Source organism: Mustelus asterias, chromosome 4 (assembly GCF_964213995.1).
Source record: "Mustelus asterias chromosome 4, sMusAst1.hap1.1, whole genome shotgun sequence".
NCBI lineage: Eukaryota > Metazoa > Chordata > Chondrichthyes > Carcharhiniformes > Triakidae > Mustelus > Mustelus asterias.
Window position 1 is genome coordinate 35,861,628 of NC_135804.1, and position 23,563 is coordinate 35,885,190.

Genomic DNA, 23,563 nt, shown 5'->3' on the forward strand with positions numbered 1-23,563 from the left:
ATGATTAATTGAGATTTTGATGCCCTTGCAAAGATGATTGACCAGTTAAAACATGAAACTTGCAATGAGGAATGGAAGGGTTGTTGCCAGCATTGGTGAAAAGACACTAAAGATCCACATTGAAATTTTTAAAAAGATTTTTGCCAGTTGCAATCATCAGGTCCGAACCAAGAACCTCTTGGTACTCTAATTGCAGCTTTCAGATGACCTTTGGAAAAAGCAGAGAGAATTAGCCAGCAGGCTAACATTCTAATCTAAACCAAGCTGGTCTTTGAAGATAAAAATATTTGAGTTGTTAGTTTGTGCCCTTATCTGTGTCCACAACTAGACCAGATAGGCTGTTAATGGTATACTCCACCAAAGGTTATTGAACTTTTGGAGCTTTTGAAATTTTAACAAAATATTCAAGTCCAATATTTATCATGCGAGTGCTTTTTAAAAATTGTCAGGTTCCTACAGTGCAAGCCAAGGCCTGGATTGTATACGTAGAGATGTTGCAAAGTACGTGGAGACAAGAGATGGAGGCGTTCCTGCAGATCCTGAGAATATGTACATTACCACAGGAGCAAGTGATGGAATATCTGTATGTATAAAAGTGGAAGAGTGGTCACCACTGTTAAATTGTTTATATTAAATAGTTTTAGCGTTGCTCAACTGACTAACTCTGTTTGCAACTGAGTAGCTTTAATGGGTATCATTATGAATAACTTGGCCATTCCCTTTTTTTATTTTTTAGACCATTTTGAAACTTCTGGTGGCTGGAGAAGGGAGAATGCGGACTGGAGTGATGATTCCAATCCCACAGTATCCCCTGTACTCTGCTGTCATCTCTGAGTTTGATGCAGTGCAAATCAACTATTACCTGGATGAAGACAATAGCTGGGCTCTAGATAAGAATGAATTGAAGAAAAATCTGAATGCAGCCAGGGAATATTGCAACCCCAAGGTTCTTTGTATTATTAACCCAGGAAACCCAACAGGTGCTTGCTTTAACCCTTTCAAAAATAAAACACTTGCATCCTTTTAAAAGACAAGCACTTGACATATTCAAAGTGCGTAAGGGCTGTTGACAGGAGGTGGTGGGGGGGGGGGGGGGGGGGGGTTGGGGGCAAACTGGGGCAGGCTGGAGCCTGGGTGGCCAAACACAGTGGAGCTGGGGAGAGTGAGATCAAATTGGGCCCAGAGAGTTTGAAGTTTTCTCATTTGTTGTTTTTCAAACTGGAGGCCTGTGACCAGCAGTGTGCCTCAGAGATCAGTGCTGGCTCCACTGTTATTTGTAATTTTATATTAATGATTTGGCTGAAAATATAGGAGGCATGGTTAGTAAGTTTGCAGATGACACCAAGATTGCTGGCATAGTGGACAGTGAAGAAAGTTATCTCCAATTGCAATGGGATCTTGATCGATTGGGCCAGTGGACTGACGAATGGTAGATGGAGTTTAATTTAGACAAATGCAAGGTGATGCATTTTGGTAGATTGAACCAAGGCAGGACTTACTCAGTTAATGGTAGGGCATTGGGGTGAATTACAGCACAGAGATCTAGGGGTACATGTTCATAGCTCCTTGAAAGTGGAGTCACAGGTGGACAGAATGGTGATGAAGGCATTCGGCATGCTTGGTTTCATCGGTCAGAACATTGAATACAGGAGTTGGGACGTCTTGTTGAAGTTGTGCAAGACATTGGTACGGCCACACTTGGAATACTGTGTGCCATTCTGGTCACCCTATTATAGAAAGGATGTTATTAAACTAGAAAGAGTGTAGAAAAGATTTACTAGGATGCTACCGGGACTTGATGGATTGAGTTATAAGGAGAGGCTGGATAGACTGGGACTTTTTTCACTGGAGCGCAGGAGGCTGAGGGGTGATCTTATAGAGATCTATAAAATAAAGAGGGGCACAGATCAGCTAGATAGTCAATATCTTTTCCCAAAGGTAGGGCAGTCTAAAACTAGAGGGCATAGGTGTAAGGTGAGATGGGAGAGATACAAAAGTGTCCAGAGGGGCAATTTTTCCAGAGGGTGGTGTCTGGAACAAGCTGCCAGAGGTAGTAGTAGAGGCGGATACAATTTTGTCTTTTAAAAAGCGTTTAGACAGTTACATGGGTAAATGGGTATAGAGGGATATGAGCCAAATGCGGGCAATTGGGATTAGCTTGGGGGTTTATAAAATAAGGGCGGCATGGACAAGTTGGGCCGAAGGGCCTGTTTCCACGCTGTAAACCTCTATGACTCTATGATTTTAGGCAAGACCAGGGATGCGATGGTGACTTAAGTGGGTTTGTTGGAAAGACTGATTGGGGGAGTGATTGACTGGACAGGAGGTGAGAGTCTTCGTCACACCCAGCCTCACTTTTTCTCTCTAGCGCCACCACCCCACACCAAACCATATATACTCACACCCACATACACTGACCCTCCAACATTCTGGTTATATTTATCCATTACTCTTTTTAAAAAAAAAACTCAACAGTTTGTTGCTATGACTTAGAAAGAAACATAGAAACCCTACAGCACAGAAAGAGGCCATTCGGCCCATCGAGTCTGCACCAACCACAATCCCACCCAGGCCCTATCCCCATATCCCTACATATTTTACCCACTAATCCACGCATCTCAGGACACTAAGGGGCAATTTTTTAGCATGGCCAATCAACCTAACCCGCACATCTTTGGATTACATTTGTTTTACATTTATTGAGCAATTGTTTCTTTCCTTAAAATCTCAGCTTTTTTTTGAAATCCAGTTTGTTATGCCAAACCATATCTTTCCAAAATTTGCTTATTGGCCCCTTGAGTGAGAAAAATATGCAAATATGGTTCCTCATGCTAAAAGGTTGGACAGGCCTGTTCTAGATGCACATTGAGGTATTTTGCAAATGGTGAAAAACAATATTAAAAACGTGTTTTGGTCAGGGAAATAAGGTCATTACAGGCACAAGAGACACATCGCAGCTTTTTACTTTGGTGATGTGTTGTTTGCAGCACACTCATCTCTTGAGTTTGGAGGTTGAGAGTTCAGGTCCATTGCAGAGCTTGGCTGATGCTTCAATGCAGTACTGAGGGAATGCTGCATGCACTGAGGTCTCTCTCTCTTTCAGGTGGTGGGTGTAAAAGATCCTATTGCACAATTAACAAAATCCAGGGAGCTCTTCTGGTGTCTTGGCTGATGGTCTCCCCCCGCCCCCTGCCTCCTTCAACCAGCACCATCAAAAACCTATTATCTAGGCATACATTTCATTGTTATTTTGAGTCCTTGTGTGCCATTTGACTATTATAAGTGAAACAACACTTCAAAAAGTAATTAGCTGGAAAGTAGATTGAATGAGCTGAAAATGTGAAAAATGCCATGTTAATTCCAAAAGAGTCTCTCCCTTCGATTGTAGTTGTCCATCTTATACTGAGACAAAAAGATTTACTAATTGTTTTTTTTGCCATCAACCATGGTTCACTTAAAATGCATTCTTTTAAAATCAATCTAAAATCTGGCATAACATGAGTATCTGTTGGTGCATACATATTGTCTTTGGGTGAAAGATCTTTGGGGTTGATAACAAGGCAGGAGATGGGTCGGATCAAAATGTAAAATCAGGAAAAGCAACCCCATTCCGCCACTTCTATTCAGGCCATTTTGTGGCAGCAGGTTGCATAAGAAATAGGAGCAGGAGTAGGCCATCTAGCCCCTCGAGCCTGCCCCGCCATTCAATAAGATCATGGCTGATCTGATAGTGGTTTAGTTCCACTTACCCGCCCGCTCCCCATAACCCTTAATTCCCTTATTGATCAAAAATCTATCTACCTGTGACTTAAACATATTTAACGAGGTAGCCTCCACTGCTTCAATGGGCAGAGAATTCCAGAGATTCACTACCCTCTGAGAGAAGAAGTTCCTCCCCAACTCTGTCCTAAGCTGACCCCCCTTTATTTTGAGGTTCTTGTTTCCTTTCTAAGTGGAAAGAATCTCTCTGCCTCTACCCTGTCTAGCCCCTTCATTATCTTGTATGTCTTATAAGACCTCCCCTCAGCCTTCTAAACTCCAACGAGTACAGGCTCAATCTCTCCTCATAAGCTAACCCCCTCATCTCTGGTATCAACCTGGTGAACCTTCTCTGTACTCCCTCCAAGGCCAATATATCCTTCCGCAAATAAGGGGACCAAAATTGCACACAGTACTCTAGTTGAGGCCTCACCAGTACCTTGCATGGTATATTTAAATTGGGCTTCCAAAATACAAATGGGAATCTGGTTGGACCTGCATCCCCCTGCTACCCTGTTGCCTTCCTTGCCCCCCCTGCTCCTTATCTTAGTAAGAAGTCTCACAACACCAGGTTAAAGTCCAACAGGTTTATTTGGTAGCAAATACCATAAGCTTTTGGAGCGCTGCCCCTTCGTCAGATGGAGTGGATATCTGCTCTCAAACAGTGCACAGACACAGAAATCAAGTTACAGAATACTAATTAGAATGCGAATCTCTAAAGCCAGCCAGGTCTTAAAGGTACATTGGGGAAACCATGCAGACGCTATGACGACGGATGAATGAACACCGCTCGACAATCACCAGGCAAGACTGTTCTCTTCCTGTGGGGGAGCACTTCAGCAGTCACGGGCATTCAGCCTTGGATCTTCAGGTAAGCGTTCTCCAAGGCGGCCTTCACGACACACGACAGCGCAGAGTCGCTGAGCAGAAACTGATAGCCAAGTTCCGCACACATGAGGACAGCCTAAACCGGGATGTTGGATTTATGTCACATTATCAGTAACCCCCACAGCTTGCCTCCTGGGCTTGTAGAATCTCACAAGCTGTTCTGTCTGGAGACAATACACATCTCTTTAACCTGTGTTGAATGCTCCCTCCACCCACATTGTCTGTACCTTTAAGACCTGGCTGGCTTTAGAGATTCGCATTCTAATTAGTATTCTGTAATTGATTTCTGTGTCTGTCCACTGTTTGAGAGCAGATTTCCACTCCATCTGACGAAGGGGCAGCGCTCCGAAAACCTATGGTATTTGCTACCAAATAAACCTGTTGGACTTTAACCTGGTGTTGTGAGACTTCTTACTGTGCTTACCCCAGTCCAACGCCGGCATCTCCACATCATGACTCCCTATCTTAGTACCAAGACCCTTGGCATTTTTGCAAAACCCCATCCAGTGGCTTATTTGAGAATTGCAGTAATGTTCTTGATGGAAAAAGGGAAGTTTAGGTGACTCCTTGAATTAAATGATCATCCAGACATTAGTATGTTACCACTGTTTTAATGTTTAGATAGTCATTGTAAGTGATGGGTCAAGTTGCCAGGAAGAGGAAAGTAATTTCTGAATCTGAATCTCAAATTTTTAATATAAGCAATTTTTTTTAAACGCAGGCCAGGTGCAAAACAAAAAATGTATTGAGGATGTAATTACTTTTGCTTATGAAGAAAAACTCTTCCTTCTTGCTGATGAGGTAAGACCAACTTTGCTTCCTTGTATAATTATCAAAATATCTGAAAGCAGCTTTGTGATTTTGAGTCATGTATTGTTCAGCCTCAGAAAATATGGTATACTTGGATGTTTCCTTTTCTCTATTCAGGTTTACCAAGAAAACATATACTCAAAAGACTGTAAATTCCACTCATTTAAGAAGGTGCTGTACGAGATGGGTCCAGAATACTACAATACAGTGGAACTGGTCTCATTTAATTCCACATCCAAAGGATACACAGGAGAGTAGGTGTTTTCTGTATAAATTTTACTTGTGTATTCTTTTAAACAAAAAACTTTAGATAGTAAGCTTCACTTTGGGAGGTTCAGTTGATTTAGCATTTATTCAGTTAATTATTTGTAGAGCGAAATTTTGTCCAGAAAAGGGGGTACAATCTTAAAATTGGAGCTATGTTATTTAGGTGTAAAATCAGGAAATGCTTTCTCTCTCAAAGGGGGGTGAAAATCTGGAATTCCCATTCCACCCAAACACTGGATGCTGAGTCAATTGAAATTTACAAAAGTGGAATCAACAGATCTTTATTAGATTAGGCTATCGAGGGATATGAATCAAAGATGAGTTGATGAAATTGAAGTATGGATCATCCATGACTGACTGGCAATACAGACTTGAGATGCTGCCTGATGTCTCATTGTTCCTATAAAATTCTTGGACACTTCGACACAGAATGGAAAGGCCAAGTTTCTCCAGTCTTTTCTCTTGAATGGGACCTTTTCGTGATAATCTCGCTGTTCTTCTGCATGCCATCTTCAGTGCTGAAGTGTTTATTTCTTGGGAACCAGAACTGGATCCAGTTTTCAAGGTGCAATCAGATCTTGAATGACAACATTTTCTCACTCGTATTCTACTGTTTTTTTTAAGCCATGTAGTTCAACATTTTATTAACTTTGGTCATTTATAATTCTAGATCTCCCTGGTTGACCAGAGTATGTAGCTCACTTCTTCCTTATGAATACGGAGAAAAAAAGTAATCATTCAGAATATTCACTATTGAAACTTTTCTCCATTTTTAGCCCTTCTATTATCCCTTCTCCCAATTTCCCTCATCATTGTAACTGAAGATTTTAGAATGGTTTTGTTTTACCTCTGCAAATATCATTCATAGGGTTTTGTGAATTTAGAAGTGCCTTCGTTTTTAGAATTATTTATTTTAAAGATTCTCCATTTAGCCATTACTTTATTATTGTTCAATATCCACATCCAAACCGTTTGCTTCAGTTGTTCACTAATTTCATTGACTGCAACTCCCTTATGGTTCTATACATGGCTCTTGATGTTTTGAATACATGATAATTTCTGCAGTTGCTGTCCCAGCAGCACTACAACTTCCTGCCAACCTAGAGGAAATGGACCAGTAACAAAAAACATGTTGCAAGAACTACACTCGTAATCTTTGGGTTACTGGGTCATGAAGCAATTATGCATTACATTTACCAAATCTGATTCAAAACCACTTTGGTTTTCTTACTGTTTTATCTGAAGTCCCTCATCACAAAATGGGTACACAGGTACAGGAACATTAATATCTCTCCATAAAGCAAATTGTACTCCATATGCTGACTTCATAAACTAATTCTCGTGTCAGCTTATTTTATTTTAAATAATCGGGAACCCAAAACTAACACCTTCGGAGCATGTAATATATTCCTGTCATGAACATGTTGACCAGTTTTGTATGGTTCCAGTGGGAGCAGTGACGCTTTGGAGGCTATAGGGACATCACAGCAGAACCTAATCCTATCCGCACCTGACATCCACGTGATTTTCCAGTGAAGCCTACTGAAAAATGCATGAGCATAAACCTGGATGCTTTGACTCTCCCTCGCCCAGATACCACGAGCCAGCTTAAGTTTCCAAGTAAGCGACCAGCCAGCCAACCAACTAACCCCGCTGCCTAGACTGACATTTAAACTGGGACACCCTGCTGCTTGACTGACTGTGTTCTCGGTGTTAAATGTAATCACCACCCACAATTCATGCAAAAGTTATCTTTTGTCGTCAGGTCCAACATTCCTCTTCAAGATGGTTTTCATTTTTAAAAAAATGGTAGCTGAGGATCCTGAAAATTTAGAATCAAAGTGTATTTCACTGAATGATTCTTGTAGTTTGCAACAAGTTCATTCTGAAACTGTTATTTGTGCTGCTTCTATATAATTATTGCTTCAGGCTATTCATTCCTCCAATAAATTGATAACTTAGCCTAACTTTCCTGTTAGGTGTGGATTTAGAGGTGGCTATATGGAAGTTATCAACATGGATCCTGAGGTTAAGGCTCAACTTGAGAAACTGCTGTCAGTTCGACTGTGCTCACCTGTCCCAGGGCAAGCAGCCATGGATGTTGTGGTAAATCCGCCAAAGCCTGGAGAGGAATCCTATGAAATGTTTACATTGGTTAGTCTGTTTTATGGTTTTGCATGAATTGGCTCTGTTCTTTCTTCATTATTAGTGATCTAATCAGACTGTTGTGCATTTTACTCCATTTCCTTATGTTAATTGATATGTCTATTAATCAGGCAAATCTACCAATGATTTTACTAACATCAGCAATTTTGCTTTAATATGACATAGTTTATCTGTGTTACTTTGTGATCAGCTGGCAGGATGACTTTCATATGGACAAAATTATCATTGGCAATACTGCTCAAGAATAGAAGCTAACCACAATCTCAATCTCTCCTATATTTTTCCTAAAATAAATAGCCTCCCAAAGGTTTTTACATTCCCTCAATGTCCTAAACCACAAAATACGATTTGATTAATATTTCCAGTCTTTATTCCCATTGTTTACTAAATGCTTTTGCAAGTGCTAGTTGTTTAGTCACTAAACTCTCCAGTCCAGTGATGAAGGTGATTCAAACAGCAGTAAAAGTGTCACCATGTAAAATAAACATTGGGCCAATGGGGAGATGGTGGTGTATCATTGTCGCTGAACCAGTAATCTAGAGATGCAAACACGTGCTCTGGGACCGTGGGTTCAAGTCCCACCACAGCAGCTGGAGGAATTTAAATTAGTAAATTTGGAATATGAAGTTATTTTAAGTAATGTTGACCATGAAAACCATGGCGACTGTTGTAAAAACCCATCTGGTTCACTTGTGTCCTTTTCATGTCCAGCTCCACAGCAATGTGACTGACTCTTAACTGCTCTCTTAAACCACCTAGCAAGCTTCTCAGTTCAAGGGCAGTTAGGGATAGCCAACAAATGCTGGCCCTATCAGTGACACCCATATCCAATGAAAGAATTTAAAAAATGTTTCCCAGATGAAACCTAAAAATTGAAGCCCTTCAATTACATACAAGACACAGATGTCCTTCAAGGAACACTGCAGGCACAACCCTCCTTTGTGTACATCCTGCAAGTTCATGTTTTCCTCAATAACAACTATAATTGGCCAAAAATTGACTAATAGATCAGACTTGGAGCTTAATTAAATGTTCTTCTTTTATAGATGTGTTTAGTTTATAGACACAGAAGTTAATTATGTTGTGTCAATGGAAATATAAATGTGAAAAATCATGATTTAACCTTTTTAATGAGGTATGGTTGTTTAATATGCAGGAGAAGATGAAGGTATTGCATAACCTTGCTGAAAAAGCCAAGCTATCAGAGGAAGTCTTGAATACAATTCCTGGAATGCACTGCAACCATCTTCAAGGGGCTATGTATGCATTTCCAAGAATATTCATTCCTTCCAAAGCTATCAAAGAAGCTGAGGTTTGTAATTTGTAAAATAGCAAATATACAACTGCTTCTATATTTACCTTTTGAAGTTGTATAATTTTAGAGAGAGGTTTGTCTACTTTTAACTTTAAGGTTATTTAGGTGAATCGTTTTTTCTTTAATGCATTTATCTCTTACTTTGCCTGTCAGATCTGAATGTGGTGGGTCTATAACCAACAAGTGCCACTTTTAATCAGTTCCCATGGCACTCCTATAACATTTCCTTTCCAAAATGAGATGCATCTTTCATTCCATACTTCCCATTGATCTTGTTGAATATTGGAACCAAGAAGAGTGGCATTCAAACACATGACCACCTTTGATCCATGTGCTATGCCTAGAAGTATAGTTTTGCCCTGCTGTTTTTAAGGATATATAAGCTTTTCCTCTTGCTATTTTTAGAATATAGACAAGTGTGTTGAAAATGACACTTCAGACTGAAGGTAATGTTCAGCTAGATATTTTAAGTCAGTGAAATCAAATATATTTTGTTTTTGAAGTGCTTTCTATGTATAGGTTTCATAGACATTTGCAAACAGCAAAACTTAAGTGATGCTCCAGTTTTAGAACACCAGTTTGGATTTGGGGCCGAGATGTGAAAGTTCTTCACTCATGAGATTGTGCAAATTTGGAATTTCCTACTCCATAGGACTATTGTTGCACAATCATTGAATTTGTTGAAGACTCCAGTCAATATATTTTTGGGCATGAAGGAAATCCAGAGATATATGAATAAGATGGGATAAAGGCCGAAGATCAGCTATGATCTTATTAAATGGTGGACCAGGCTTGAGGGCACTGATTGACCCATTCTTGCACCTGTTAAATGGTACATGGACACTTTGGAACTACAAATATACAATCCTACTAGTGCACTCTTACCATAATCTAGTAAAGATCATAAAATAGACCAGGATCCAGAAACACAGGACCCTGACCTTCTATAACTCCCCACGGTTTCCATGGGGGCCTTGTTTGGAGTGGAACCTTGCCTCCCCTCCTTCAGAGGGGGCATACCTTGAATGTGACTCTTTTTAGCGAGGAGTTCCCAGTACACAGCCTGGAAGGAGAGTGATAATCCTCTTCAGAGAGCAAATAAGTGCAATGGTTAATGAGGTCCACCGAGGTTGTGACTTAAATCCCTTAAAATTTGAGTGAAAATTTTCAGCTTCCATACAATGGCAGCAGTCCCTTCCCTATCCTCCACTGATTGGAATGCATTTTTCATTATTCTGTAAATTGAGTGTGTGTCTTTATATGCCCTGTTTGCTATTTGTTAGCAGATCTCCCACTCACCTGACGAAGGAGCAGTGCTCCGAAAGCTAGTGGCGTTTGCTACCAAATAAACCTGTTGGACTTTAACCTGGTGGTGTTAGACTCCTTACTGTGTTTAGCCCAGTCCAACGCCGGCATCTCCGTCAGGCCAACAAAAACAATCCAAGCCTATCCAACCTCTCTTCTTAACTTAAATGTTCCATCCCAGGCAACATCCTGGTGAATCTCATCTGCACCCCCTCCAGTGCAATCACATCCTTCCGATTAATGTGGCAACCGGAACTACGCACAGTACTCAGCTGTGGCCTCATCAAAGTTCTATACAACTCCAGCGTGACTTCCTTGCTTTTGTAATCTATGCCTCGATTGATAAAGGCAAGTCCCATATACCTTTTTCACCATCCTAGTAAAATGCCTTCTGATTTCCGAGATCTGTGGACAAACATGCCAAGGTCCCTTGGTTCCACAGAACTTCCTAGTGTCCTACCATTCATTTGAATACTTTTTTGTCAAATTACTCCTTCCAAAGTGCATCACCTCACTTTTCGGGGTTAAATTATATCTGCCCATTTGACCACTCTATCTATATCTTCTTGTCGCCCAAGACACACCACCTCACTGTTAACCACCATTCCATTCTTTGTGGCATCTGCAAACTTACTAATCCTACCCCCCACATCGTCATCAATGTCATTTATATAAATGACGAATAATAGGGGACCCAACACAGATCCCTGTGGTATGCCACTGGACACTGGCTTCCAGTTACTAAAGCAGCCTTCTGTCGTCATCCCCTGTCTCCTACAACTGAGCCAATTTTGAATCCACTTTATCAAATTACCCTGTATCCCATGTGAATTTACCTTATTTACAAGTCTCCCATGTGGGACCTTGTCAAAGGCTTTGCTGAAATCCATATAAACTACATTGACTGCACTACCAGCGTCTACACACCTGGTTACCTCCAAAAAAAATTCAATCAAATTTGTTAGGCATGACCTCCCTCTGACGAAGCCATGTTGACTATCTGTGATCAAACTTTGCCTCCAAGTGGAGAGAGATGCTCTCCTTCAGAAGTTTCTCTAATAGTTTCCCTACCACTGACTTGAGACTCACTGGTCTGTAGTTCCCTGGTTTATCTCTACAACACTTCTTAAATAGCGGAACCACTTTAGCTGTTCTCCAGTCGTCTAGCACCTCCCCTGTGGTCAGAGAAAATTTGAAAATTTGGGTCAGAGCCCCTGCAATCTCCTCCCTTGCCTCCCACAGCAGCCTCGGGCACAGTTAATCTGGACTGGAGATTTATCCACTTTTAAGGCTGCCAACACCTCCAGTACCTTGTCTTTCTCTGTCAATTTGTTCAAGAACCTCATAGTCCCTCTCTCTGAATTCCATGCCATCGTCCTCAATCTCTTGGGTGAAGACGAATGTGTAGTATTCATTCAACACTCTACCAATGTCTTCTGGCTCCACCCACAGATTCCCTTGGTCCCTAATGGGCCCTACTCTTTCCCTGGTTATCCTCTTCCCGTTGACATATTTACAGAATATCTTAGGATTTTCCCTACTTTCAGTTGGGCCATAAGGAATTGATTTTATAATGTTTGATTTAAGTCTATTTTGACTGTCCTAATTAAAGTTGTTCTTGGTTTAGGCCCGTGGTATGGCTCCAGATATGTTTTACTGTATGAGACTCCTCGAGGAGACTGGAATCTGTGTGGTTCCTGGCAATGGTTTTGGACAAAGGGAAGGAACATATCATTTCAGGTGAAGTCTAAAGTCTGTGTACACATAGTAAATCCATGTATCTGACTGCTTTAAAAATAAATCATTTATAGTTTTAGGTAATTGTGCATTTAAATGCCTCAACAGTGTGCTTTAAGGTGAGTGACTATAATATATATCATATATTTTCTATGCGCAGCCATCTTGGTGGCGATGCATCACTTCAATGACCAGAGATATTGAAATGTTATGGGTTAAACCATATGGTTGAGAAAGCATCAAGTGGAATTAAAGGCATGTAATTGGCAATGAATTTTAATATAGATGGTTGTATGGTGATGTGTTTCGGTAGGAGCAATAAGGAGGTCAAAAGCTACTTTGATCATGTGAGTTGAAACAAGTTCAGGATACAAATTGATCTGGGGTACAAATACACAAATCACAAAGTAGAAACACGCGTTAATAAGGGTATCTTTAAAGTAAATCAAGTACTGGATCATTGCAAACCTTGGGTAGACCAGTGGTTCTCCACCTTTTACATGTCACGGCACACCTCGATGCTATTTTTAAAAAAAAAATTGAGGCACACATTTTCTCTAAACTACCCTCTAGGACATGACTTTTTATCTCTAAAATCTCCTTGAAAACAAGTCAAGCCCACCATCTAATACAATTTTCATTAGTTTGAGAAGGTTACAATGAAAGCCTTATCACAAGGTGCATGTCAAATACAATATCTCCCGAGCCCACTTCACCTAAGGTCTGCTTCTTTCTCTGATTGGAGGCTGTTTCTTCTTTTACTAGCTTTATTGGTTCCTGTTTCGTACCTCCTGTCGTCTTCCCTTACTGGCAACTTTGTTTTTAACTTCTCCCCGTCCTCACTTCTAGTTTTTTGAACCTCTCCCTCGTTTCTCGTGCCCTTTTTTGAGTTTTAGTTTTTATGTGGGACTTTATCTTCAGCTCCAAGTCCCATTGGTCATGCGCATGAGCCCGACCAGCGTAAAAAATCAAAACCGCACGTGTGGCTCTTTCCCAGCCGGCGCATGCCTGGGAGGCATGAGGTTCGTTGGATCTTGGAGATACTGACCACAGAACTGAAGACAAAGGTCAGTTTTAGTCTAATTGCATGAATTTTGAATCTTTTTTTTTTGCGGCACACCAGTGTGCCACGGCACACTGGTTGGGAACCACTGGGTTAGATCACGCTTGGAGCAGGGCCTGGGGTAATGGAGGCAGGGTTGCAGATGCTGAAGGTGCAAAAGGCCCAGGGCTCAAGCTCAAGTCCGCCAACAAACAAAATATTTTAATTGCTGTTATGGAATCTTGCCAAATACAAACAAGCCTTTTTCCCTTGAATAACAATCATGTGATTCATTGAACATGAAGTCTGTAATGTTTCTGAGCTCTAATAAAGTGCGGTATAAGTGAATATCTTTCTTCACGGCATGCACAATTGGCTGAAATGACACTTCCCAACAAACATCTAACAAGCGCTATTTGACCTTGCAATGCATTCTATAATGTATATCATTCATCAAAAGTGAGTATAAGGCGTGAAGACATAGGAGCAGAATTAGGCCACTCGGCCCATCGAAGCTGCTCTGCCATCCAATCATGGCTGATATTTTTTTTTCTCATCCCCATTCTCCTGCCTTTTCCCCATAACCCCTGATTTCCCTTATCAATCAAGAACCTATCTATCTCTGTCTTAAAGACACTCAATGACCTGGCCTCCACAGCCTTCTGCGGCAAAGAGTTCTACAGATTCATCACACTCTGGCTGAAGAAATTCCTCCATCTCTATTTTAAAGGATCGTTCCTTCATCCTGAGGTTGTGCCCTCTGGTTCTAGTTTTTCCTACTAGTGGAAACGTCCTCTCTACGTCCATTCTATCCAGGCCTCGCAGTATCCTGTAAGTTTTCAATAAGATTTCCCCCCCCCCCCCCCATCCTTCTAAACCCCAACGAGTACAGACCCAGAGTCCTCAACCATTCCTCATATGACAGGCTCTTCATTCCAGGGATCATTCTTGTGAACCTCCTCTGGACCCTTTCCAAGGCCAGCACATCCTTCCTTGGATATAGAGTCCAAAACTGCTCTCAAAACTCCAAATGGGGTCTGACCAGAGCCTTATACAGCCTTAGAAGTACATCCCTGCTCTTGTATTCTAGCCCTCTTTACATGAATGCTAACATTGCACTTGCCTTCCTAACTGCCAACTGAACCTGCACGTTAACCTTAAGAGAATCTTGAACAATGACTCCCAAGTCCCTTTGTGTTTCTGATTTCCTAAACATTTTCCCATTTAGAAAATAGTCTTTGCCTCCATTCCTCCTTCCAAAGTGCATAACCTCTCACTTTTCCACATTGTATTCCATCTGCCACTTCTTTGCCACTCTGCTAACCTGTCCAAGTCCTTCTGCAGTCCCCCTGCTTCCTCAATACTACCTGTCCCTCTACATATCTTTGTATCATTTGCAAACTTAGCAACAGTGCCTTCAGTTCCTTCCTCCAAATCGTTAATGTATATTGTGAAAAGTTGTGGTCCCAGCACTGACCCCTGAGGCACACCACTAATCACTGGCTGCCATCCTGAGAAAGACCCCTTTATCCCCACTCTCTGCCTAGTATAGTATAATATTGATACAATTGATTACAATAATAGAGTTTGGGAGCTTGCACTATTCCATATACAGATGTGTACATTACTGGGATCTCCCCCAGGATCATGGGGTGGGATTGCTCTTACTTAGCTCTGTTAGGTAACTTTCTGATTTAGTTGTTTGGGTAATGCTGACTTGGATATAAGGACTTCACAGAAGGAGGCCGTTTGACCCATCGTGTCTGCATCGGCCTGCTGATGAAGAGCATTCAACCAGTCCCACTCACCTGCCTTATCCTCATAACTTTGCATGTTCTTTCTTTTCAGCTCGTAATTCTATTCCTTTTTCAATACATCAATCAAACCTGCCTCCTCCAACCTTTCAGGAAATTCATTCCAGACTCCAACCACCCTCTTGGTGAAAACATTTTTCCTCTCATCATTTCTACTCTTTGGCTAATTATTCTGAATCTGCACTCTTGGGTGGGAACAGTTTCCTCACTTTTTACCCTGTCCATACCCTTCAGGACCTTGAATATCTCTAAGTCTCCTTTCATCCTTTTTTTTTCCCCCCCAAGGAAAACAGACCTAACCTCATAACTACAGTTGTTTAATCCTCGAATCATTCTTGTAGTGAGCCACTCAGCAGACACCAGCGTATATGAGCTGGTATTTGGGGTCAGCTCCAGACTACATTGTTGATCAGTCTCCACTTTGCTGTAGGTATTTCTTTTGGAATTAAGGGGTGGGGGTACTTTATAAACAGAAAAAGGTTATTTTAACAAGCTACTGGGAGTTGGGTTGCTTTCAGGGCACCACTTTCTTGTTAAAATGTGATAAGTTTGTCTGAGTTAAAGTTGGGTGGTGTGGGTGGGTGTGAAGATCAGAGCCCCAGAAACGGGAGAAGCACCAGAGCCCATGATTTCTTTCCTGTGCATTGGTTTGTAGTGTTGTACCCAGTTCTGGTTTCTATATAATAAAAAAGATATGGAGGCATTGTTGAAGGTGAAAACTAGATCCACAAAAACTCAGAGGATGTACTCAACAGGGAAGACTGAAGAAGTTGAGTTCCTCTAGAAAATTAAAGGGTGCTGTAGTCTTTAATGAAAGGGTTCAATGGGACATGTAAAGGAAAAAATGTTTCCATTTGTGGGAGAGGCCACAAGTACTTGCACCATGACTTGGTATGAGCAAATTTATGAATGGCACCCTTGGAGGACAAGACACACCCAATACTTTGGAATGTGTAATTTGATCCTGTCTGCTGTATAGTAATTCAAATATTCTCTGCTCTGTGTAATTTGATCCAGCCATTGTTAGGCAGGTAATTATGTACAGTGCTGCTACTCTTGATTTTGGAGAACACAAAAGAAGCATACTTCGGGAACATGCAGTTGCAAAGGTGAGGCGCAAACCTCCGAATGACTCATCTACCCAACTTTCCAAGCACTGCATGTGGAAGAGGCTGCAGATGGCATATCTTGGTACCCATTGAACCAGAGTGGAAGCAAGTCATCCTTGATCCCGACGGATTGCCTAAGAAGTTGGGTGCATGAAACTTGCTGCAAGTTAGGATGAATGCAACAGAGTTTTAGATGACCTCGAGTTCATTGAGGGTAGAAGATGGGAGGCTGACCAGGAGAACATTGAAATAGCTCTGATGAAGGTTCATCCAGACGTGAAACGTTAACTCCGTTCTCTCTCTCCACAGATATGGTTAGACCTGTTGAGATTTTCCAGCATTTTCTGTTTTTGTTTGAACATTGCTCTATTTTTGCCAGCCTCAATTATTTCAATGTAATAGTGGGACATTATCTTACCATGTAATGGTGAAAATATATGATCTTTTATTTTTACATGGGGGGGGAGTTCATTTACAGGGTGTGGAGCTTGTAGGCATTTATTGCCCATCCCCAATGCCTTTTAGATAGTGGAACTGCTGCCTTGAATGACTGCACTCCTTGTGATGAGCATACACCCAGTGTTGCGAAGGAGGGAGGGCCATGATTTTGACTCTGTGTTGATGAAGAACAAGCAATTATTTGCCTAAGTCAAGATATGTGTCTTGTAGGAAAACCTGGTGATTCCCATTGACTTGAATTTTACTAGGGCTCCTACGCTTTGCGTGGTCAAAGTGCTGCCTTGATGTCAAGGAGTCATTCTCACCTAACTTCTAGAATTCAGCTCTTTGCTATGTGTTTGGAGCAAGGCTGTAATGGAGTTTGGAGCCAAATGATAATGGCTGACCACGAACTGAGCATCTGAGCAGATTATTGAGTAAAAACACCTGATGGATGGCAACTTCCATCACTGATTAAGAGAAACTGATGGTGGTAATTTGCTGGATTGGATTTGTCTGATGTTTTGTGAATAATTGACATCTGGACAATTTTCCACTTTGTCAGGTGGATGATTCAGCTAATTCTAAAGCATAAATCTTCGCTGCTGTCTGGGTCTACAGCCTTTACTTTATCCAGTGCACAGCCATTTCTTGACATCACATGGAGTGAATAACGTTCGCTGAAGACTGCATCTGTGTTAGTGTGAATCTTCAGAAGGAGGCAGAGAGGAATTATCTACCCAACATTTCCGACTGAAGATGGTTACTAATATTTGTCTTTTGCACTCCTGTCCTTAGTTCTGCTTTTGTTGAGGATGGTGAAGCTCATGCTCCTCTCGTTAGTTGTTTAATTGTCCACCAGCAATCATCACTGATGTGGCAGAACTACAGGTCTTTTGATCTGATCTGGTGATTGTAGGATTGCCTAGCTCTTTCCATCACATGTTGTTTCCTCTGTTAAATCAGTAATCTGACCTAGATAGGGTATATTTTTGGTTGCTTAGGAAAACTAAGATGAAGACAACTTTAAGCTCTGACCACCATCTTTATTCTCAAGTGTTGGAGTGGTGCCCAAAGATGGAAGGATAATAAATACTATTCAAAAAAAGAAGAGTGAGAGAAACTTTGTGATAGCAGGCCAATTGATCTGATTAGTGGTGGAAAGCTACTAGAAACCATTGTCATGGGCAAAATTAATTCTCACTTGGTAAAGCACGAAGGGCAGCCAGCATGGATTTGTTAAAGGTAAAACTATGTCTGACTAACCTGAACATTACTTCAGCAAGTAACTGAGGGTTGATGAAGGTAGTTCAGTAGGTACATATGTGGATTTTCAAGAGTACCTCTCGACTGAAAACAGCATTAAAAGGGACAGTGGGGACTGTGGTACGAACTTTGCTTGAGAGTTAAGTGGCAGAGAGTAATGATGAACAAATTGTTTTTTTGATTGGAGAACGCTATCCGGGGGTGGGGGAGGAATCTCCTGAGACTTTGTATTAGAACCATTGCTTTTCCTGCAAACGTCGGGAGTACAATATTTACTATGTTGCCAAGTTTTTTTTTTTAAATGAGGAGAATAGCAACAGATCTCAAGAGGACGTTGCACACTGGTGAAATGGGCAGGTGGATGTCAGATGCAATTTGATGTGGATTGGTGTAAAAGGATGCACTCTGGAAGAAACAACATAGAGGCCGCATAATCTAAATGGTAATGCTTTGAAAGGGGCATAGGGACAGAGGTAGCTGGGCAGATATATTCACATTGTCTGAAGATGGATGGGCAAGTCGATAAGATGCATAAGAAAGCATATGGGATAGTTGGATTAGTAAACTCGGACACTGAATAACAAAATAAGTCAAACCCTTACAAATCTCTGGGTAGACTTCAAGTGGAGTATTGTTTACAATTCTGGGTATCATCTTTTAGGAAGGATGTCAAGGCATTGTAGTCACCCAAATGATATCCGGAATGAGAGAGTGCACTAATGTAAAGAAGCTGGGATTTGTTTTCCTTGAGGCAGAGAAGATTAAGGGGAGGCCTAATAGATCTATTCAAAACTGAGGGTAGATAGATCTAGTAGGGAGAAACTGTTACCTCTGGCAACTGGTTAGTAATCAAAGGTCATTGATATAACACTATTAGCAAAAGGACGAGAGGGGAAATTAGAATTTTCTTCAGTCATGTTAAGATCTGGAATGCATGACCCAAAACGTTGGTGGAATCAGATTCCTTAAGAACTTTTTAAAAAAACAATAGAGTATGTAATTGAAGAGGACTAATTTGTAGGGTTGTGGAGAAAAGGCTGCGGGGGTGGGCCTAAATTGGCAGCTTTCAAACAGCAGAGGTATGCTGGGCTGAATGGCCCCCTTCTGAACGGTAAGGTTCTATTTCTTAGCAAACATGTCCTATGTTGTAACTTCACCAATTTGGCACTTCAGTTTGGATACACCTGGTGCTGCTCCTAGCAATCTCTTCTATACTAATTTAACCAGCATTAGTTGCCTGGTTTGATGGTGAAGTCAGGGATATGCTGTGCCATGAAATTATAGACTCTAGTGGAATAAAATTCTGCTGTTGCTGATGGCTCACAACTGTTCATGGATGACCAAATTTGAGCAGTTCGATTTGTTCTGAATCTACCCCAATTAGCAGAGTGGTTGCAACACATAGTAATAAGGGTATCCTCTGTTCCTGTACAAGTTGTTGGATAGACCTCATAAAATGATAAAACACACAAAACGCTTTTGAATTCATTGCATGTTTTTGCAAGAGCTTTACAATTCGGCCCTTACTCATAACCTAGCAAATATTTCCCCTTCAATTATTTATCCAATTCTCTTTCCAAAGTAATTATTCAATTTGCTTCCATCACCTTTTCAGACAGAACATTTCAGATCCTAAATCGCTGCGCAAGCTCTTCATGTTGCCTGTGATTCTTTTGCCAATTACCTTAAATCTGTGTCCTCTGATCCTTCTGTCACAGGAAACAGTTTCTCCTTATCAAAGTCTTTCAAGAGTTTTCATACCATTAGCAGTTCTTTCCTTAACCTTCTCTGCTACAAGGACAACCCCAGTTTCTCCAGTCTGTCCATGTAACTGAAGTGTTTCATCCCTTGTACCATTCCAATAAATTTCCCCAGCTCACTCTCCAAAGCCTTGACATCCTTCCCAAAGTGTGGTGCTCTGAAATGAACATAGTGCTCCAGCTTGACCCCACCCATTGCTTTATAAAGGTTTAGCATAACGTCCTTGCTTTTGTACTCTGACACCATTTATAAAGTCAAAGAACTTCTCCTCTACTTGTCCTGCCACCTTCAAAACCTTGTGAATGTGCATCTGCAGATTTCTATTCTTGCATCCACATTGAACCATAGCATTTAGTTTATATTGCTTCCCCTTATTCCATCCTAATCGCTTCACATTCTCTGCATGAAATTTCATCTGTTCATGAGTTTGCCCATTTCACTAGTCCATGTCCTCCTGAAGTCAGTTACTAACATCTACAGTTTATGGTGTTTTGAGTTTTTACATTGACAAGGTTTGAATGATGCCTAATATGTCCAAGTCATTAATATATATCAAAAGAACAGTGGTCCCAACATCAACCCCTGGGGCACCACTGCACGCATCTCTCGGGCACCACCACATGCACCCCTTTCATCTGCAACAGGGAAGTGGCCTAGTGCACTAGATGCAGCCAATTTCCTAGAAAGGATGTTGAAGCCTGATGCATCAGGCTTCCCCAAGTCGAGTTCTTGTTCTCTTTCCACCACCTTCCCAAGCTCCCCCTCACTCGTGTGGAGCATAAAGACTAGTATAGACCAATTTGGTTGAAAGGCCTATTTCTGTGCCGTGCATTCAATGTAACTAAATGTATAATAAATCCAATAAATCACTTGTCAGCACAGTTAATTCTGTCCTTCTCTTCATTTGGAAGTGTAAACTTCAATCATTACTGCTTTATTACAAGGTTTGAATGACAAACACAAGGGGTCACAAGTTCAAGGTAAGGGGGAGGGGGGGCAAGGTTCAATACAGATATGCGGGGGATGTATTTTACACAGAGGGTGATGGGGGCCTGGAATGCACTACCAAGCAAGGTGATTGAGGCAGACACGCTAGGATCATTTAAGACTTATCTAGATAGCCACATGAACAGACTGGGAATAGAGGGATACAAACGGATGGCCTAGTAAGGAACACATGATCGGTGCAGGCTTGGAGGGCTGAAGGGCCTGTTCCTGTGCTGTATTGTTCTTTGTTCATTCGGCCAGAGTTTAAAATATTCCTCACTGGAAATCTGAGCTGTTTTTTTCCATGATGTAAAGCTGCTAGCCCACAACAGTGTGGCTGCAGTGGGAAATTAGCATGTGAAGATTGCTGGCTCCAATTCTCATTCCACCAGTCAATGGAGCAATGCTTTGATTGTTTCCAACACATTGTGTAACTGTTTTATTTTAAACCTGCATCCTACAAATTTTTAAAGGAATATTTATTTGTCTGATGTTGTACATTTTAATTGATCAAATTGTCCAAATTTATTTTATCAAAATTCAGTACTGGTATTTGTAGCTTTTTGTTTTTCTCCTGCAGAATGACCATTCTTCTTCCTGTTGAGAAACTGAAAGTGCTGTTGCAGAATGTAAAGGAGTTCCACACTAAGTTTCTTCGGAAATATGCATGAACACAATTTTGTTCACCAGAGAAAACCATGTGCTGGATTTTCAATTAACTACTTTTTTTTCTCTCTCTTCCCCCCTCCAAGTCCTTTCAGAATGTCAAGTTAATGTTTACTGAAGTGAAATGGCAAAACTACTGGCCTGCAGATCATGATTGCTGTAGCTATTTGCCAATTCAGTATTGTGAATACCACTTGTGTACAATTTGTGCTGCATTTTTTATAGTACTCTGTTTACATTGAAATAGTACTTGTTGGAAAGATTGATTCAAAAAATCTTTTATAGGTTTTTAAAAAAACATTATTTCTAGCAACAAACAATATTATATCAAATATTTTTCTAGGTTCAAGCCTCTAATCTCAAATTGCCAGACATATGCTCTGGTTTCAAGCAGCAATGTTTTGAGGTTGTGCCTTCGTTTGCCTCGGTCTCCATTTATTGTGGAAGACTATGCATTAAGTGGATTAATGAACAGCTTTATAACACTTGACTGGAAATATGCTCTTGCTACACAAGGTAGAGATTTTGCTGTGTATGCAGCAAATTTTTCAGCTTAAAAGCTAATAAAGTCACTGACTGACAAAGATTGACTTACAAAACGCTAACTTGTAACACTGCAAAATGAATGGATTTTTACAATAGTTCAAAACATCTGGCGGAGAGTTTTTTCCAATGAACAATAGAGATGTTTACAGTTTTATTTCCTGAAGTTGGGAGGACAAATGTACAACTATTTGTAAATTGTACAATTCTGAATGTGTTTTCTATTCAAGGGCTTCCAAGTAGATACATTCAGACATTTAAAAACTATTGGCTTGGGGATGGGGGTGAAAGAGGACAAGGAATAACTGCGATCTGCAGGACTGTCTTCAAGAGAAAAGGGATTTCTTATGTCTGTCTGTTTTTATGAAATTGTTTTCAGCTTATCTATATTAATGTTAACATTTAAGCAAGAAATACCTTTTGCAATAAATTGCCTTTTTTTTGCTGTTTAAGTTTGATTGACTTTCAAAAGAGTAAATGTGTAGTTGTGTCTCTTTTTCTCTGCTCTGCAGATATCCCTCCTCCACCTCAATTGACTTTGTGCAGTCATCCTTTCTAATTGTGTGTGTGTGTGTGATGATTACATACAGTTGTAACCCTGGAACTTCCACAATGGATGGGGCTCCTGAAGCTTTAATAGAGAAACTGTGAATACCCAAAAATTCTCTTCTCTCAAATATCCCCATCAGTGTTGGTTACTAGGGACTGATGGATGAATACATCTGCTTTTCAAGGTTCTTTCAGTTAACAATGCAGCAAACAATTTGTGTGCAATACTTCCCCCACATTCGCAATCGTGCTGGATGGTAGGGGGCAGCATGATCAGAATGATCCTAAGACATGAACTAGCTGACAACAGGAATGAACCAATTGCAATTGATTGTATAGATGAATGTTTAATAGCCCAAGGAGGAAAAGCAGAGAGCCTTTCTGTAAGTGGGTTTAGTGACTGGATCTAGCCTCCGGTGTCACACATCCTCTCCAGCATCTTTGACAAACAACCACCCCAATTTATATTGACACAGTTCCATTTACATAATGAAACATCCCAAGGGACTTTACAGAAGCATAATAAAACAAAAATTAGATCAGATAACCAAAAGCTTAACCAAAGAGGTGGGTTTCAACGAAGACAGCAAGGTAAAGGTGCACAGACATGTGGGGAGGGAGCTCCAGAGCTTACAACCTATGCAACTGAAGACAAGATTACTAGTGGTGATTAGAATCAAGGTTGCTCAAGAGGCCAGAATTACATGAATGCATTTTGGAAAATTTGGGGGCAGGAGGAGATCAGACATAAGGAAGGGTTTAGGCCATGCAGGGATTTGAAAAACAACAGTGAGAATGTTGAAATTGTGATGTTGCTTGCATGGTAGCTATTGTAGGTTAGCGAGCACTGGGGTGATGGCAGAGTTTTGGATGAAAAAAAGTATTGTAACAGCATTGTGATATCAGACCTCATTTCCACCTCCACTAACATGAGAAAATTTATTTAGGTGGATGAACAAGTGAATATAGAATTCTAATGTAATTTTGACAATGAAACAGGTCTGACTTATTTTAGCTTAGTAAGAAGTCTCACAACACCAGGTTAAAGTCCAACAGGTTTATTTGGTAGCAAATACCATAAGCTTTCGGAGCGTGCTGCTCCTTCGTCAGATTGAGTGGTCTCTGTTCTCCAACAGTGCAC

The 23,563-nt window shown here is 40.8% G+C and overlaps 1 protein-coding gene across 1 annotated transcript in view; it reads left to right on the forward strand.

The window, feature by feature from the left end:
- The window catches only part of gpt2 (glutamic pyruvate transaminase (alanine aminotransferase) 2), a 39,429-nt gene extending 17,104 nt beyond the window's left edge, over positions 1 to 22,325 (forward strand). The window contains exons 4-11 of the mRNA XM_078210835.1: positions 450 to 583; positions 737 to 980; positions 5,369 to 5,448; positions 5,575 to 5,711; positions 7,704 to 7,878; positions 9,047 to 9,202; positions 12,138 to 12,250; positions 21,245 to 22,325. Of these exons, the coding sequence (XP_078066961.1) occupies positions 450 to 583; positions 737 to 980; positions 5,369 to 5,448; positions 5,575 to 5,711; positions 7,704 to 7,878; positions 9,047 to 9,202; positions 12,138 to 12,250; positions 21,245 to 21,335 (1,130 nt within the window). The 3' untranslated portion in view covers positions 21,336 to 22,325. The remainder of the gene's footprint in view (positions 1 to 449; positions 584 to 736; positions 981 to 5,368; positions 5,449 to 5,574; positions 5,712 to 7,703; positions 7,879 to 9,046; positions 9,203 to 12,137; positions 12,251 to 21,244) is intronic.
- Positions 22,326 to 23,563: the final 1,238 nt, after the last annotated feature.